The sequence below is a fragment of the Anoplopoma fimbria genome, chromosome 14, assembly GCF_027596085.1.
Source record: "Anoplopoma fimbria isolate UVic2021 breed Golden Eagle Sablefish chromosome 14, Afim_UVic_2022, whole genome shotgun sequence".
In the NCBI taxonomy this organism is placed as follows: domain Eukaryota; kingdom Metazoa; phylum Chordata; class Actinopteri; order Perciformes; family Anoplopomatidae; genus Anoplopoma; species Anoplopoma fimbria.
In genome coordinates this window covers 13,053,466-13,069,450 of record NC_072462.1, presented here as the reverse complement: position 1 = coordinate 13,069,450, position 15,985 = coordinate 13,053,466, and the positions used below count along the sequence as shown (strand labels likewise).

Below are 15,985 nucleotides of genomic sequence, written 5' to 3'. Positions count from 1 at the left end.
CCGCCTTGAGGGCCTCCTCCGCCGATTCAGAAATGGCATAACCGTAGAGATGCCAGGGTCAAGCTCTTGGTTTCGCTGGAGCTCTTCTACGGAGAAGGCAGGCAGCAGGTCTTGCCCTGGTGGAAGGAAGTGCTGAACAGACTGGATCAACCCTGTCGCCCTGGACTCTGCAGCCGCATCCCAGTTGTTGTGAGAATCAAGGACAGCTTCTACAATGCTGTCACAGAGAGGTGGGGGACAACAGGACTGAGTCGCAGTATCTTGTTCCGTCCCCATCGCCTGATACTGGACTTTTAAACGAAAGACATTCTGAACTCCATCTTCTCCAACCCCATCAGATTCGGCAAGCAGATCGTTGTAGGACTCTGAGACAAGTCTACGCCCAGCAGTCTTCGCAAACGGGTCCCGGCTGAGAGCGTCAGCCACTATGTTCTTGGTTCCCGCAATGTGCTTTAGACTAAATGTGTAGGGAGCGAGCTTCGCAACCCATCGCTGTTCGCAGGCGTCGAGTTTTGGCTTAGTCATTATATATGTGAGTGGATTGTTGTCCGTCCATACTGTGAAGGAATTGCCCTTCAGCCAATGGCTGAATTTGTCACAAACACTCCACTTCAATGCCAGAAACTCGAGCCGATGAGCTGGGTAGTTCTTCTGAGAGCTGCTGAGGGTCTTACTCGCAAACGCTATGGGTCGTGCTTTACTTTCACCAGCAGGGACTTGTGACAACACTGCACCGAGCCCATCCAAGGAGGCATCAGTCGACAGGATCAGAGGACGTGAAAAGTCAGGATGTGCAAGGACCGCACAGTCCAGCAGACGTTCTTTAAGACCGGCAAAGGCAATGTCACACTCTGGAATCCAGTCATCAGGCTTGAGTTTCCTGAATGTTCCTGCCTTCACATTCACTTTTTCCTTCCTCTTCTCTTCTGCCCAGCAGTCAGAGCAAAGAGTGGCTTGGCAATGGAAGAGCAGTTGGGGATGAAGTGCTGGTAGAAGAAAACCATGCCCAAAAAGGATTTGATCCTCCGCACTGAAGGTGTACATCCGTCATCCTCCATAAGATCAGACCTCGACATACTGGATATGACATCCACCTTCGCAGGATCCACAGCCACCCCGTTTCCATCTATGATGTGACCCAGAAACTTGACAGACGATCGCATCAGATGACACTTCTTAGGACTCAACTTCAGGTTGTTCTCTCGCAGGCGCTGGAACACGCCCTCCAGTCTCCGTAGAGCCTCCTCTTCAGTTGATGCGAAGACGAGCAAATCGTCTAAATAGCATAAAAGGCTGCTGAAGTTCAAATCCCCAAATATACTGAGCATCATGCGCATAAATGAGGCCGGACTATTGCACAGTCCCTGCGGCATCCTATTATACTCATGCAGGCCTAGCGGTGTGGTGAAGGCAGTGTATTTTTTGTCCTCTTCTGCCATGGGAATGTTGTAGAAACCGGACGTTAAATCCATTGTGCTGAAGTAGGTGTTCCCTCCCCCAAGGCAGCCAAGCAGTCCGACTGGTGTGGAAGGGGATGGGCGTCCTTGAGTGTTCTCGCATTCAACCACCGGAAATCGGTGCAAATCCTCAAGTTTCCATCCTTTTTCCATACCATCACTAGCGGTGATGCATAATCACTCACTGACTTCCGAATTATCCCTTGCTCCTCCATGTCTGTCAACACTTGACGTAGCTTCTGGTAGTGAGCAGGCGGTACTCTCCGGTAGGGGAGGCGGAATGGACGATCATCTGTTAGTCGAATGCGGTGGACAAAGCCCTTTGCCTCACCGCAATCCATTTCGTGCTTGGAAAAGACATCGTTGTAGCATTCGAGCAGCTGGACTAACTTCACAGTTCCTGCGGGGCTAGTCTGACAAGGCTGTATGTCAAGTTTGTCAAGGCCAACATCTCGCAATCTCTGTTCGAGACCTGAAGGACTGAGGGGTGTATGACGCTTGCCTGGAACAGCTGTGTCAATCTGGCTATAGCCTTGGAGGAGTTCAAAATCTTCCACAGCTAGACAAGGGGACACATCTGCCAGCTTACAGTTCCTCTTCAGTGTGACTGGTCTATCAGACAGATTGGTGACCTTCATGGGGACCCACCTATCACCCCACAGAGGTGTCACGACACGGCCAACCATGATGTTACGTGGCATGGACTTGGATGAGGTTGGTTCAACCAGCACAGTGCTTCCCGGTGACATGGGCGCATTGTTAGGCAGCTTACCCCAGACCAGGTGCTCTTGCATCGCTAGAAGAGTAACTGACTGTTGGAGCTTGACTGTGCCAATCTTGTCCGGTAGCTCCTCACCCCTCCAACGAGACGTGTTCGCCATGAGATCCAAGAACTGTTCACACTCAGGGGATGAAGAAAGACTGCGAACAGAGATAAGTCGCCAGTAATCATCACTGTTCTTCAACTGGCGCATGAGAAACTTGATCACATTCGTGCCAATGATGAGATCATCTCGCTGGCCTGGCACCACCAAAACTGGAACGATACAGCTTAACCCATACACCTTCAGTTCAACCTCATACATACACTTTGGTTTGGTGAGCTTCCCTCCACAGCCCACTAAAACCACTTCCTGTGTCATCGGTCTTGGATCTGACAGCACTTTCTCACTCAGCATCCTCTCCTCTGCTTCTCCACTGAAAGTACAGGCCATGGAACCTGAATCAAGCATTCCTTGCATCTGGAACACATTATTCACATCGACTGGAGCATAGAATAGCTCATCATATGGCTCAACTCTGTGTGTGTTCTGTGCTATTATCTTCACACCAGCCGGTGCTGCACTGCACACTTTCACATAACACTGTTCAAATTCACTTCCACTTCTGAAGGTTTGATTGTCCTCACCCGCACATCCCCTCTCCCAATGCGGGCCAGTCAGTTTAAATGCTGTTGCTCTTGAGGTAGATGTGTGGCCTGGTCCTCCCGTCCGGGAGTGTAACTTGAGCATTCTCTCTTGATATGACCCGGCTTGAAGCAAGACAAACACAGGCGATCTCGCCGGCAGTGCATTAGGGTAGTGTGTTCTGCAGACTTGCAAACCTTGCAGTATCTTCTCTGTGACTGGTCAGACGGGTGCTGTCTATACATCGGCCTGTTATTCTGAGCCATCACCTGGCTGTTCTGAGAAAGTGTGCGGTCAAGCAGGCCAATCAGGGTCTTTAGGCAGTTTTCATCAAACTGAGTGGTAGACGTGGCACTCACTTCGGCCTGCACAGGGAGTACCTCCGGATGGCTGGCCAACAACACCTCCTCAGACACAGGTGTTTGAATATGAACTGCCACATGTCTTGCTGGGACATGACGGTTTGGTCTGGTATTCAGCTGTTCTCTCATGTCAATCTGATAACGGTCAACGTGCTCCTGTATTTCACCAGCTGTCCATTTCTCTGGCGCCTTGAACCGTAGCACTGCAGCAAGGGAGGGATCGGGACAGTACTTGACAAACATCATGGTTACCTCTCGACTGAGATCATCAATATGCCGCCCCTGTCTGCTCAAACCCTCCTCAGCTGCATCAACAGCCTTGTTAAGGCGGATCCAGTACTCGACTGGGTTCTCTCCTGCTACAGGCACAGTGCTATAGAAGTCTGCAAGAGGCATACTGGAACACGCCACACCACTGAAATGCTGTTTCAGTATGTTAATAATTACTTTTGGGTTCTCATGAGGCTTCAGTGAAGGATTGCTACGGAGTGTTATCTTCACAATGTCCCTGGCTTTCCCCATTAATCTAGACCAGCCTTTCTCAAAGTGGGTACCGCGGCCAAAGTGGGGTGCCCCGTGACTGTGTCAGGGGTGCCGCCAAAAAATTACGTATTCTGACATTTAATTAAAAAAAATAAAAAAATCTGACATTTCATATATGACATATATGTATATATTGAATACATAAATACATTCTTTCTTACATATGAATGGATTAATAAAATTGTAAAGTCATTTTAGTTAAACAAATATATAAAATTAACCATAAAAATCTGTCTCACGTAACGTGACGTCCCCACCGGTGTCAGCGTGACAGCGCAGCACACAGCACATTGTTTTATAATTTAACCGCGAAAATACATTTCACAAAGAGCAAGGAACAAGCATCATGGATCGTTTTTTAAAAAGAAAAGCCCCACAAGAACCAGACATGATTGACTGTGAAATGGAGCCTCAGCCTACTACTTCATGCGAGCCTTCGTCCACCCAGTGGCGTGTTCAGGGAGTGGCCTAGGGTGGCACGGGCCACCCCTGAAATCTGATTGGCCACCCCAAGTGCCACCCCAATATCCACGGCACTGAATGTAAACTGCACGCTTGTTTAGAGTTGCAGTTCCTTCTCAAACCTGAGAGGCAGCAGAGATGCGCTAAAGTAGTATGTAGCCTGCAAAAAAAAGTCCAGAAGAAGAAGAAGTTTGAGCAAACCTACACGTGAAACAAACTGTCTATGGAAGCAACACGTTTCTGGAGCGTCGTCGAGAAAGATGTGAGTAACCTACATTTCACTACACTTACTGTGCCTGTAGTTAAAAGCTGTAACGGTAATAAGCTAAACGTTTATCCTGTCTTGTTTTATTTCTTTTTATTGTAATTGGCACAAGGCTGTCATCATCTCATCTCATTAGCAAACACTGTTTTGACTGTCAACGATGCTAAAGCTAACATTTAGCTATTCTGTACTGCGTAACATTGTTATGTTAGACCCGTGTAACATCAATATCATTCGTGTGTATGCACAATTATCTATTGTACAACATATAAGAATGTCGTGCATTATGGGACTATTACAGTATGAAAAGAGGTCAGAATATTAAGGATTTCTTCATAAGGAAGAAATCCAAAATAGAGCCAGAGCAGGGGCAGAGCAGTCAGTCAGAGGATGAGAGCCAGGCTTCAGCTTCAGCTGTACACATAGGTATGTGAAATCCTGATGGTTCAAGTTTGTTCTCATGTTTGAACTTACTCATTTGGTTTGACTGTAACATACCACTTAGTTTACTAAGGAAAGGCTGATTGTATTATCATTTTAATCACAGTTTCTGTGGATGTACATGTGGATGGTAAAGAGGAAAGACCCTCAACATCACAAACAGATCAGGGTATGTATGAATTTACCTTCTTTAAAACATTATGTGCATTGATTCGAACTGGGATATTTCACTTATACTACAGTGGCATATACTGTCATTAAGCATGTAGACACATTTTTTAACAAGCGTGTAGACACATTTTTTAACAATGCTGGTGTGAAAAGCCTAAATGTGACAATTTGACATATAAATGAATGATACAATCTCTGTATTGCTTCAGGTGTGTCCAGTGCTGACAATACAGAGGTTCCTGCAGGCCATCCACAAGGGGATAGTGGTGTGGCAGCCCCTTTTCGTCGGCCCGGACCTATTGGTATGTCTTAACAATTAATTTAAGTCAAATCAGTGAATTAAATGACACTTAAAGGTTCTGATTCCCATACATTTGTCACTTACAGATATTTCACAGTCAAGAGCAGCAGGACCCACTCAACCCCGGTTACAGTTTTTTCCTATCGTTTTAGGCAATTTACCTAAACCATGTTCACATTCCCTAAACACTTCACACAGTGAGCATACCAGTAGACCATGTGAACCAAACTGTGGTTACTTGCCCCTATGCTAAGATACAAATGCTGGCAATGACGCCTTCTTCCAAATTTCATGGATACCTGCCCCAGTCAATGTTCACTACCGGCAAAACGCTGTGGAACTACAGCATATTTTACCAATGTTTAGATACTCTGTTCAAAACAGTGAACTTTCTGTTCAAAACCTAACTTATCAGTAATTTAGATCACTGTAGATGGAAAGATGCTGCATTTGGACAGACAAATGAAGTTACATGTTTGAATAAGAAAAAATATTTAGTTTATAGTTTATTTATTTTATTTTACAGTAATTTAGATTTTTTTCCCCCTGTGCACCATAGTTCTTGGTGAATTGGCATGGAATTACTTTTTTTACGTAAAAGCAACACTACATACAATGATCTGTACAAAACACAGAGGATAAGTTTTGCAATGCAAAACACCTGGTGGTCATTTCAGCTAAAGACCTACTCAGCTAAAGACCTACTCAGGTGTTTTACATGTAATTTGTGCCTCGTTGAAAAAGGGCCTTCTTTGGCATTTGCTTTGGACTTCTTTACGTAGTTGGTATAGGAAAATGGATGCAGCAAGAGCAAGAGCAAGAGGCAGAGGCAGAGGAAGAGGAAGAGGTGGAGGTGAAGGTGAAGGTGGAGGAGGAAGGGGAGAGGAGGAAGAGGAAGAGGTGGAGGTGAAGAGGTGGGTAGGAGGAAGAGGAAAGAGGTGGAGGTAGGAGGAAGAGGAAGAGGTAGAGGAAGAGGAAGAGGTAGAGGAAGAGGGAGAGGAGCAGCAGCAGCAAGGACAGTTGTATCTGATGAAATCAGAGCAACTGTCATCGACCATGTAATCAATCATGGTCTGTCCATGAGGGAAGCTGGTCTGAGGGTTCAGCCGAACTTGCCAAGATCAACGGTGGCATCAATCGTGAGGGTTTTCACACAAACTAACAGGTACTATACAGTATTTACAGCATTCTGACTGATGTGTTTGTAACAGTAGTAATGTGATGTGAGAAGTCTCCAAAACTCTCCTGACGTATCAGTGCATTTGTGTCTGACTCACTATTGTAGGACCCAACGGTTGCCCCACTCAGGTGGAAGGGGAAGAAAATTCACTTTGCCACAAGAAAATGCAATAGTGCAAATGGTTATTGCTAACAATAGTATAAGGCTAAGAGAAATTTGTGCAAACATCATCGCAGACATTGGTGTATTTGCCAACATTGAGAATGTTGGCACCACGACCATCGCCAGAGTGCTGAAAAAGCACCAAATTCGAATGAAGCAGCTTTACACTGTCCCCTTCGAGAGGAACTCTGAGCGGATAAAGGAACTCCGGTACAACCCAATACGTCCAGGTAAGACTGAACACAGGACACACTGTCATGTTGATTGTGATTTTGCACAAAACTGTAAGCTATGCCATTTTTGTCTTATGGTATCTTGTGTATTCTCTAATTTCCTGAAGAGAGCCATGGAACTTGAAGCCAGTGAGAATGAACATGCGTTCATCTTTGTGGATGAGGCTGGCTTCAACCTGGCAAAAACACGTCGCCGTGGAAGGAACCTGATTGGGAAAAGGGCCACGATAGATGTTCCAGGCCAGAGGGGTGCGAACATCACCATGTGCGCAGCAATTTCGAACGATGGACTGCAGCTGCAGAAGGCCGGCATAGGCCCATACAACACCGAACGCCTAATTGCCTTCATAGATGAGCTTTACGAAAGGCTCACAGCAAGAGAGGTAGACAGGCAGAATCTACCAACGTATGTAATTGTATGGGACAATGTGGCCTTTCACCACTCCCGGCAAGTCACAGGGTGGTTTGCGGCGCATCCTAGGATGAGGTCACTTTTCCTTCCGCCTTACTCTCCTTTCCTCAACCCCATCGAGGAATTCTTTTCGGCGTGGAGATGGAAGGTCTATGACCACCGCCCTCAGGACCAGATGTCCCTATTAGAGGCAATGGCTGCTGGGTGTATGGACATAGCCCCAGAAGATATCCAGGCCTGGATAAGGCATTCCAAAAGATTTTATCCACGTTGTATGGCAAGAGAAACCATACGTTGCGACGTAGATGAAAATTTGTGGCCAAATGCGGAGGATAGGAGGGATTAGCCCAATTCTGCGCCACTGTTGGGCTACTGTAATATACAGTATGTGCAGGTTTTGTGCATTGCATTTTTTGTTAGAACACATTTTTTGACTTTGTAATGTATTTTCTGTTTTGTGTAACACTTGCACTGTGACAAAATCTCCAAAAAGTAAAGCACAGTGAAAAAAACTGTTGTGTTTGTGATTTGTTTCTGGATCATATATTACGTACTTACTGTATGTAATTTGCATTACAAAAACTGAAAATTGTTATTCTCAGTTTCTCATAAAACACTTACAGTATTTACTGTATTTACAATTACAGTACATTTACCACACTCAATTGTGACATCTTTTGTGGGAGGTAAACCGACATATGAACACTGTCAGCAGATACTTGGCTTGGATTGTCATACTGTAATATTACAAACTTTATTACTGTAGTCCAAAGAAGTGTTTGTCTGTGTTTTTTCTCTTTTTTTCAATGCAACACTACAGGAAATCTATGCCAAACTGGAGGACACAGCAACATTTTATATATGCAATTGGCAATGCTTCAAGATGTTAGTGTTTTTAGGTCATAGTGTTCTGAGAGGAAACATGTGTTAAGTTATGGCAGCATTGTTTGTGGTGTGGTTGTTGTAGTGCATTTTGCACCAAAGGTTAACAGATATGCAGAGGTGTGTGTCTCTAAAGCCCACTGTGTTAAGTGATAGGGAAAAGTGACCATAGTATGGGTACATGACCGAAAACGATAGGAAAAAACTGTAAAGATATATCCAAAAACCATGCAAGGAGAGAAGAGGAGGTCATTCAATCCATCTTGGTACAACACGTTTTCATGGCTTGAGTACTCACTTATGAAAGACTGCGCTTACTGCTATGCATGCAGACACTTCTCTTTGCCTAGCACGTCAGAATCCGTTTTTACCTCAGAATCCGGCTTTTCACATTGGAAAAAAGCAATGTATAAAGATGCTGGCTTTAAGGTGCATGAAAAATCAGATTCTCATATTACTGCCATGTTAGCTTGGAGTGAACACAAGAAGGCTGCACTTACAGATGCTTCTGTATTAAACATGCTCAACAATGAGTACAAAAAGAAGGTTGAAGAGAATCGCAGTTACATTAAAACTGTTGCAGATGTACTGCTTTTGACAGCCACACAAAATATGGCACAAAGAGGGCACCGTGAGTCTGAGCAATCTGACAACAAAGGGAATTTCTTAGAAATTCTTGAAATGATTGCTAAACACAATCCCATGGTAGCCAAAAAAATGAAAGCAACAGGCAATGCAAAATACACAAGCAATACCATACAAAATGAAATTCTGCAGTGCTTAGCCAGTATGGTGCAGGATTCCATTGTGAAAGAAGTGAAAGAGAGTGAGGTATTCTCCATCATCGCTGATGAAACCAAAGATTTGCAAAAAAAGGAGCAGCTGTCATTAGTACTTCGATATTATTACAATGGGGCTGTTCATGAAAGCTTCCTTGAAATGCAGCATGCACAACATCTAGATGCTAAGGGGCTTAGTGACATGATCATCAAGTGCTTAGAAAGCTATGGCCTTCAGTATAAATCAAACCTTGTTGGACAAGGTTATGACGGCGCCTCAGTAATGAGTGGTAAACATTCGGGTGTGGCAGCCAGAATTAAGACAGAGGCTAAAACTGCGTTTTATGTCCACTGTAATGCGCACTGTCTAAACCTGGTCTTGGTTGACACTGTAAAGTCAGTTCCAGAGGCAGATTGTTTCTTTTCACTGCTTGAAAAGATCTATGTATACATGTCAGGCTCTTATGTGCACCAGAAATGGCTTACTGTCCAGAAAGAGATGTATGGTGGCACACCTAGAGAGTTACAAAAATTAAGTGACACAAGATGGGCATGTAGAGCAGTAGCTTGCAGGAATTTGATGGATAGATTACCAGCTGTGTTGTGTGTTCTTCAAAATATAAGTGCAGAAAATCACAGAGACAGGTCCATTGATGCTAGAGGTCTGCTTGCACAGATTGACCTCACATTTATAGGCCTCCTTGCAACCTTCCGAAAAGTTTTCGGTGACACAAAGCTGCTTTCTGAACTGTTGCAGTCACCCTCAGTTGATTTAGCTATGGCAGCAGACATGGTGGAGTCACTTCTTGATACTTTTCAAGAGTATAGGACTGAGACATTTACTGATAAACTGTGGCATGACATAGTAGAGACAGCCAAACAGTGCAACATAGCTGTTGAGAATGTTGAGAAGAAAAGAGCACATAAAGTCAGCACCAAACTTGGTGGGTCGTATGTGACATGTACTATAGGCCTGCGCAAGGGTAATGCAGACAAAGATTCATTCAGGCAGGGACTACTCTACCCCATCCTTGACACCTTAGTTTCTGAAATGGAAAGAAGGTTCTCAAAAATGAACTGTTCAGTAATGAGAGGTATACAGGCCTTAAATCCTAAAAGCAGTACATTCCTCCAGGATGACCAGGTCTTTGACTTTGGAACAATATATGGGTGTGATAAGGAGGATCTTACTCATGAGCTTCACCAGGCTAGAAGAATTTTGTCAAGGAAAGCTGAGAGTGGGGCGGCACAGTTGGGAAACATCCTAGATTTAACAGTGTTTTTGGAACCATACCAAGAGGTGTTTGTTGAGCTCTTCAGGCTATGCAAAATAGCTCTAGCCCTCCCAGTCAGCAGTGCTGCATGTGAGCGGAGTTTTTCAGCTCTAAAGCTCATTAAAACTCATTTGAGGACAACCATGCTAGACAACAGACTAAGCCATTTATCTTTGCTAAGTATTGAGTCAAGAAGAGCGAGGGCACTCAACATGGATGATTTTATCAAAGTGTTTGCAAGCAAACACAAGAACAGGCGAATTGCACTGTTTTAACCCTCCTGTTTACCTAAGCTTAATAGTCCATGAGCCAGGGGTCTGTACCTCCAACCATTGTTGCACATGTTAAGTTTTGCACAGTTTTGTTAACCCCTTAACGCCTGGTGTCACAAATATGCAACAAACTGTTTTAGTCAGTCAACCAGCCGAGATAGCATCTGCATTCCCCCAATGCCGGTTAGTGCATATTTACGGACCTAGGAACCTTCGACAAGCAGTTGTTTTGGGACCGCAAAGTGACGGACCTTTAATTTTACGTACAAGGATGGTTATGCTGCTCACGATAGGAGTTGGGGAAGTTCAATCCTGTGATAATTTTAAGGTAAGTTGTGGTTAGATAAAAATACTCACATGCTTATTGTGTGCTTATACACTTGACGTAATGAGGTGAAATGTGTGTGATTCGTATTTTTGAAGTTATCATATTTAGCTTTGTAGCATATTAGCGACAGTAGGCCGTTAGCCTAATGCTAACCACTAACCAGCGCTATTTAGTAAAACTCTTTTTGGGCGGCTTATCTAGGGAATCCACTGTATTTTGCTAAGTTATTTCAGATAATCATTATACTGACACTACGCTGGGATGTGAATACAACTGCCATTTATTTTTATGTAGACCTGAATGAAACCCTCCGTTTTTTACGGCAAGAGCGCAAGCGCGCGACCGCACGTAAGGGCACTCCCACAAGACAGTGAGGATAGTTGTCTGAGTGACAGTGCAGGCAGCGATGAGGAATATGTGCCAAGGCCAGGTGATGAGAGCAGCAGTGAAAGGGACAGGAGCAGCAGTGATGAGGATGTTGCCAAGCCAGGTGAAACAGGATTCAAAATTAGCACCAGCCAATGCTGGTAAATTAGAAGAGGTTGTTTCCAGAACACTATAGAAGCCATTTTCATTCATTTTCAGAAATACATAGTCTATATATTTACATTTTGTGTTTTAGATATATCAGTGGATATGCATTAGGCCTACAGTTGTACTTGATTTATTTATACATAATTAAAATCTGGTCAAACATTTCTAAAATAATACATTCCAAATACATGACTTTTGAATATTTTCAAAGATGGATATATAGCTTTTTGGAACCAAACTCTTAATTTTGGTGTTGGCTGGTAGATTTTCTAATGGCTTATTCTGATCCCTGCAGATGAGGGTGAGAGGAGCAACAGTGAGGAGGAGGAGGCTGAAGGAGACGCAGGCAGTGTGGGCAACGGCGGTGAAGGTGTTCCGGGGAATGAAGAGAGCAGCAGTGACGAGGAAGTGGTTGCTACCACCAGTGGCCAAGCTGCAAGAAGGAAACAAAATAGACGAAACAAAGAAAAAGTGACATGGAAAACAGTGAAACAGACTCAAAGTTCTAAAAAAAACGTGCCAGTGTGGCAAGGGTCCCTCCCCGACAGTGACTCAATTAGACAGCCCATTGATTATTTCAGAGACTTTTTTGACCTTGACCTTTTAGCGCTTATTGTCAATCAGAGCAATCTGTACAGCACCCAAGAAAACCCCAACCACGCCCTGAAATTAGATGTGAAGGAACTGGAACAGTTCATTGGAACCGTTTCGTATATGAGTGTGATCCGCTTACCACGCTCTAGGACAGGGGTGCCCAACCAGTCGATCGCGATCTACCAGTCGATCGTGGGCGGAGTTTCAGTCGATCGCGAGAAGTGTATGACAAAAAAAAAAAAAAAAATACAAAATAAAAAACACTAATCAAATCATTGTTCATGAGAGGCCAATGTGTATTTTCATAATAATAAAATGAAAAATAAAAATAAGTATGCAGGCAACCTTTTTTATTCATGCTAGAGTCTGATTGCTGGCCATGGTTTGCCACGGTTGCTAGGTTGTAACCAGGGACTCTACAGCGGGAAGACGTAGCTGTCAGTTGAAGAGATAATGTCGGAAGCCAAAAAAGCTAAAACTTATCACTTTCATCGCGAGTGGGAAGATGATTACTTTTTTACTTTTTCAAATTCAAAGTCGGTTTGTCTGATCTGTAATGCTGCTGTGGCCATTCCGAAGAAGGGGAATTTGGAGCGACACTTTCTTACGGTTCACAAGAAGTATGCTAGTGACTTCCCGGCGAGATCAGCTCTACGGACTGAGAAGGTTTCTGAGCTGAAGAGACAACTAGCCGCAAAGCAGGCAGTGTTTACGAGACCTGTCAACAAGAGTAAAGCTGCCACGGTAGCGTCTTACCGTGTCAGTAGAGTTCTGGCAAAGCGAAAAAAAAGTTTTAAAGATGGCGAAGTTTTCAAGGAAGCTTTTTTGGAAGCCGCTGACACGCTTTTTGCTGACTTCAAAAACAAGAAAGAGATCGTGTCCTCTATTGAAGATATGCAGCTGTCCAGGAACACCGTTACAAGGCGGTGCGAGGCCATGTCAGGGGATATAGAACAGCAGCTACAAAATGACATTGACGCCTGCCTTTGTTTTTCCTTGCAATTTGATGAGTCGACTGATGCTGTGGATGTGGCGCAGTTGTGTGTTTTCATTCGGATGGTTTTTGGCGACATGACGGCAAAAGAGGAGCTCCTGACCATTTTGCCTTTGAAAGGGCACACAAGAGGGTCAGATATTTTTGACACTTTTATGGAGTTCGTCAGCAAGTCTAATCTACCTCTCTTCAAACTGACATCCATCACAACTGATGGGGCTCCATCTATGGTTGGGCGCACTGCTGGGTTCGTTGCTCTGTGCAAGCTTTCGGAATCTTTCCCGGATTTTTTGAGCTACCACTGCATCATTCATCAACAACAGCTGTGCGGCAAGATTTTAAATATGAAGGACGTCATGGATGTTGCGATGAAGATCGCTTGCTCTGTTCGGGCCAGGAGTTTACAGAGGCGTTTATTCCGTGCCCAGCTGGAGGAGGCAGGTGCAGACCACACAGATCTGCTGCTGCACACCGACGTCAGGTGGCTGAGCCGTGGCAGATTCCTCGAAAGATTTTTGGAACTTTTGCCCGAAATTAAAGAGTTCCTGAAACACTCAACAACCCATGCTGTTGCTTATTCCCAGCTGGATGACGGTCAGTGGCTCACTGATTTGGCCTTTCTCACCGATGTCACCAATAAGATCAATGACTTGAATCTCGAGCTGCAGGGGAAAGGAAAGCACATCGCCAACATGATCAGTTCAGTGAACGCATTTAAAACAAAGTTACGCCTGCTGTTAAGCAGGTTGCAGCGGTGTGACCTGAGGAGTTTTCCACACATGGAGGCAGAGCTCCGCCGCCAGGGCAAGGAAAGTGTGGAGCTGTCAGATGCTTATGCGCAACAAATTCAAAGCATTCTATCGGAGTTTGAGCGCCGGTTTGCGGACTTTGCTTCCATTGAGCCCGTTGCCCAGTTCCTATGCTTTCCATTTGCAAATGTTGATGTTGATTGCATTGCCCCCCAAATAGCCACGCTCTTCAGCCTGGACGGCAGTGCTGTGGAGAACGAAATTCTTACTCTCACAAATGACATTGAGCTAAAAGCAAGAGCAACACCTGGCATAAGTGGCGAATTTTGGAACCTGTTGCTGGAAGAGAAGTATCCAAGCCTCAGACAATGTGCACTGAATATGTCTTCCCTTTTTGGATCAACATATTTGTGTGAGTCTGCCTTTTCTCACATGAAAATCATCAAGTCGAAGTACAGAACGACATTGACTGATGACCACCTTGCGGCCTGCCTAAGGCTGGCGCTCAGCTCCTACCGCCCGGATTATGAGAAGCTTGCTGACTCCTCCCAGTGCCAGAAGTCTCACTAAGGTAGAGAAGTTTTCTTTTTATTAATATTATTATATTATTCTTATCTTGAATTAGGCATAGTCCTATTCATATATTGTACTTTGAAGAGTATGTTACATCTTCACATCCACATAGTTTGTACTTAGTATTTTCCTATTTTTATCTGTTTTCCAGTTGAATTTGAATCCATCTGCCGGTTTCTCTGCCAGTGCCAATGCCCCGTTAAGCATTCTGAAATACTGGACTTCCCTTCTCCTCCTGCCTGCTATGAAGTTATCTCTACTTTTGTGTGTTGTGTGTGTGTGTGTGTGTGTGTGTGTGTGTGTGTGTGTGTGTGTGTGTGTGTGTGTGTGTGTGTGTGTGTGTGTGTTGGACTGGCCTGGCTGGTGTGTGTGTGTGTGTGTGTGTGTGTGTGTGTGTGTGTGTGTGTGTGTGTGTGTGTGTGTATTAATTGTGGTGTTTTATTTAGATTTGGATTTTTTTTGACTGCACAGCCTTTTCTGGAGTTCTTGGCTGCTCTTTTCTGTAGTTTTGGTGTGTCTGATGTGACAGAGAGAGAGAGAGAGAGAGAGAGAGAGAGAGAGAGAGAGATGGTGTGAAGTTCTTGTGAGCTTGTTAAGTTCTGTTTTGACAACCTATTTTTTGACACATTGATCATTTCCTCGTTTATTGGACTTAACTTACTGTTTATTCTCCTGTGCAAATAAAAAAACAACTACATTTGACCTGCACTCGGGGTTCCTTGTTACTTGTTATTGCCCGGCCCTTGTGTTTGACTTGGTAGATCTTGGCATGTCATGAACTTCAAAAGTAGATCTTGGTTAAAAAAAGGTTGGGCACCCGCCCTACAAATGGGGATACAAAATCTTTGTTTTGTGCGACACAAAAGGCCTGGTGCACTCTTTTGACATTTATGCAGGGACATCTGATCCTCCACCAGGTTCACCAGACATCGGGGCAAGCGGGAACATCGTGCTAAAACTTGCACAAGTTATTGAAGGCTCAGTCAACCACCTGCTGTACTTTGATAACTGGTTTTCCTCACTCGATTTGTTTGTGGCTCTTGCTAACAGGGGGATACCAGCCCTTGGCACTGTGCGGGAGAATCGTCTGCGAGGCTGCAGTTTCAGCAAAGACAAAGAGCTCAAAAAGAAGGGAAGAGGGACATTTGAGGAGCAACAGGCTGTTGTTGACCGTGTGGAAATTAGGGCTGTCAAATGGTTTGACAACAGAGGGGTGAACGTTGCCAGCACTTTTGCAAGTGCCCAGCCTGTTTCCCTCGTAGAGAGGTGGGACAGAAAGCAAAGGAGGAAAGTGTCTGTGGAATGTCCAAGCATCATCACCCTTTATAATAAGTTCATGGGTGGTGTTGATGCACTTGATGCCCTAATCGCCTACTACCGCATCCACATCAGGTCTAAGAAGTTCTACCACCGATTCTTCTTTCACTTGGTGGACATGGTGGTTGTGAATGGCTGGTTGCTCTATCGGCGTGATTGTGACAACTTGAATGTTCCACGGAAGAAGCAGAAGGACTTGCTGGCTTTCAAGGCTTCCATTGCACAGTCCCTCTGCATGCAAGGCAAAGATCTGTCGGCCAAAAAGAGGGGGCGACCTTCGTCTGACGTGGAGCG

The 15,985-nt window shown here is 44.6% G+C and overlaps 1 protein-coding gene across 1 annotated transcript; it reads left to right on the top strand.

Annotated features, from left to right (window-relative positions):
• The first annotated feature begins 12,360 nt into the window (after positions 1–12,360).
• Positions 12,361–14,593, top strand: LOC129102193 (general transcription factor II-I repeat domain-containing protein 2-like). Its single transcript, XM_054612218.1, has 2 exons — positions 12,361–14,372; positions 14,526–14,593. Exon 1 carries the CDS (start codon positions 12,512–12,514, stop codon positions 14,369–14,371), a length of 1,860 nt encoding a protein of 619 aa, XP_054468193.1. The 5' UTR covers positions 12,361–12,511; the 3' UTR covers position 14,372; positions 14,526–14,593.
• Positions 14,594–15,985: the final 1,392 nt, after the last annotated feature.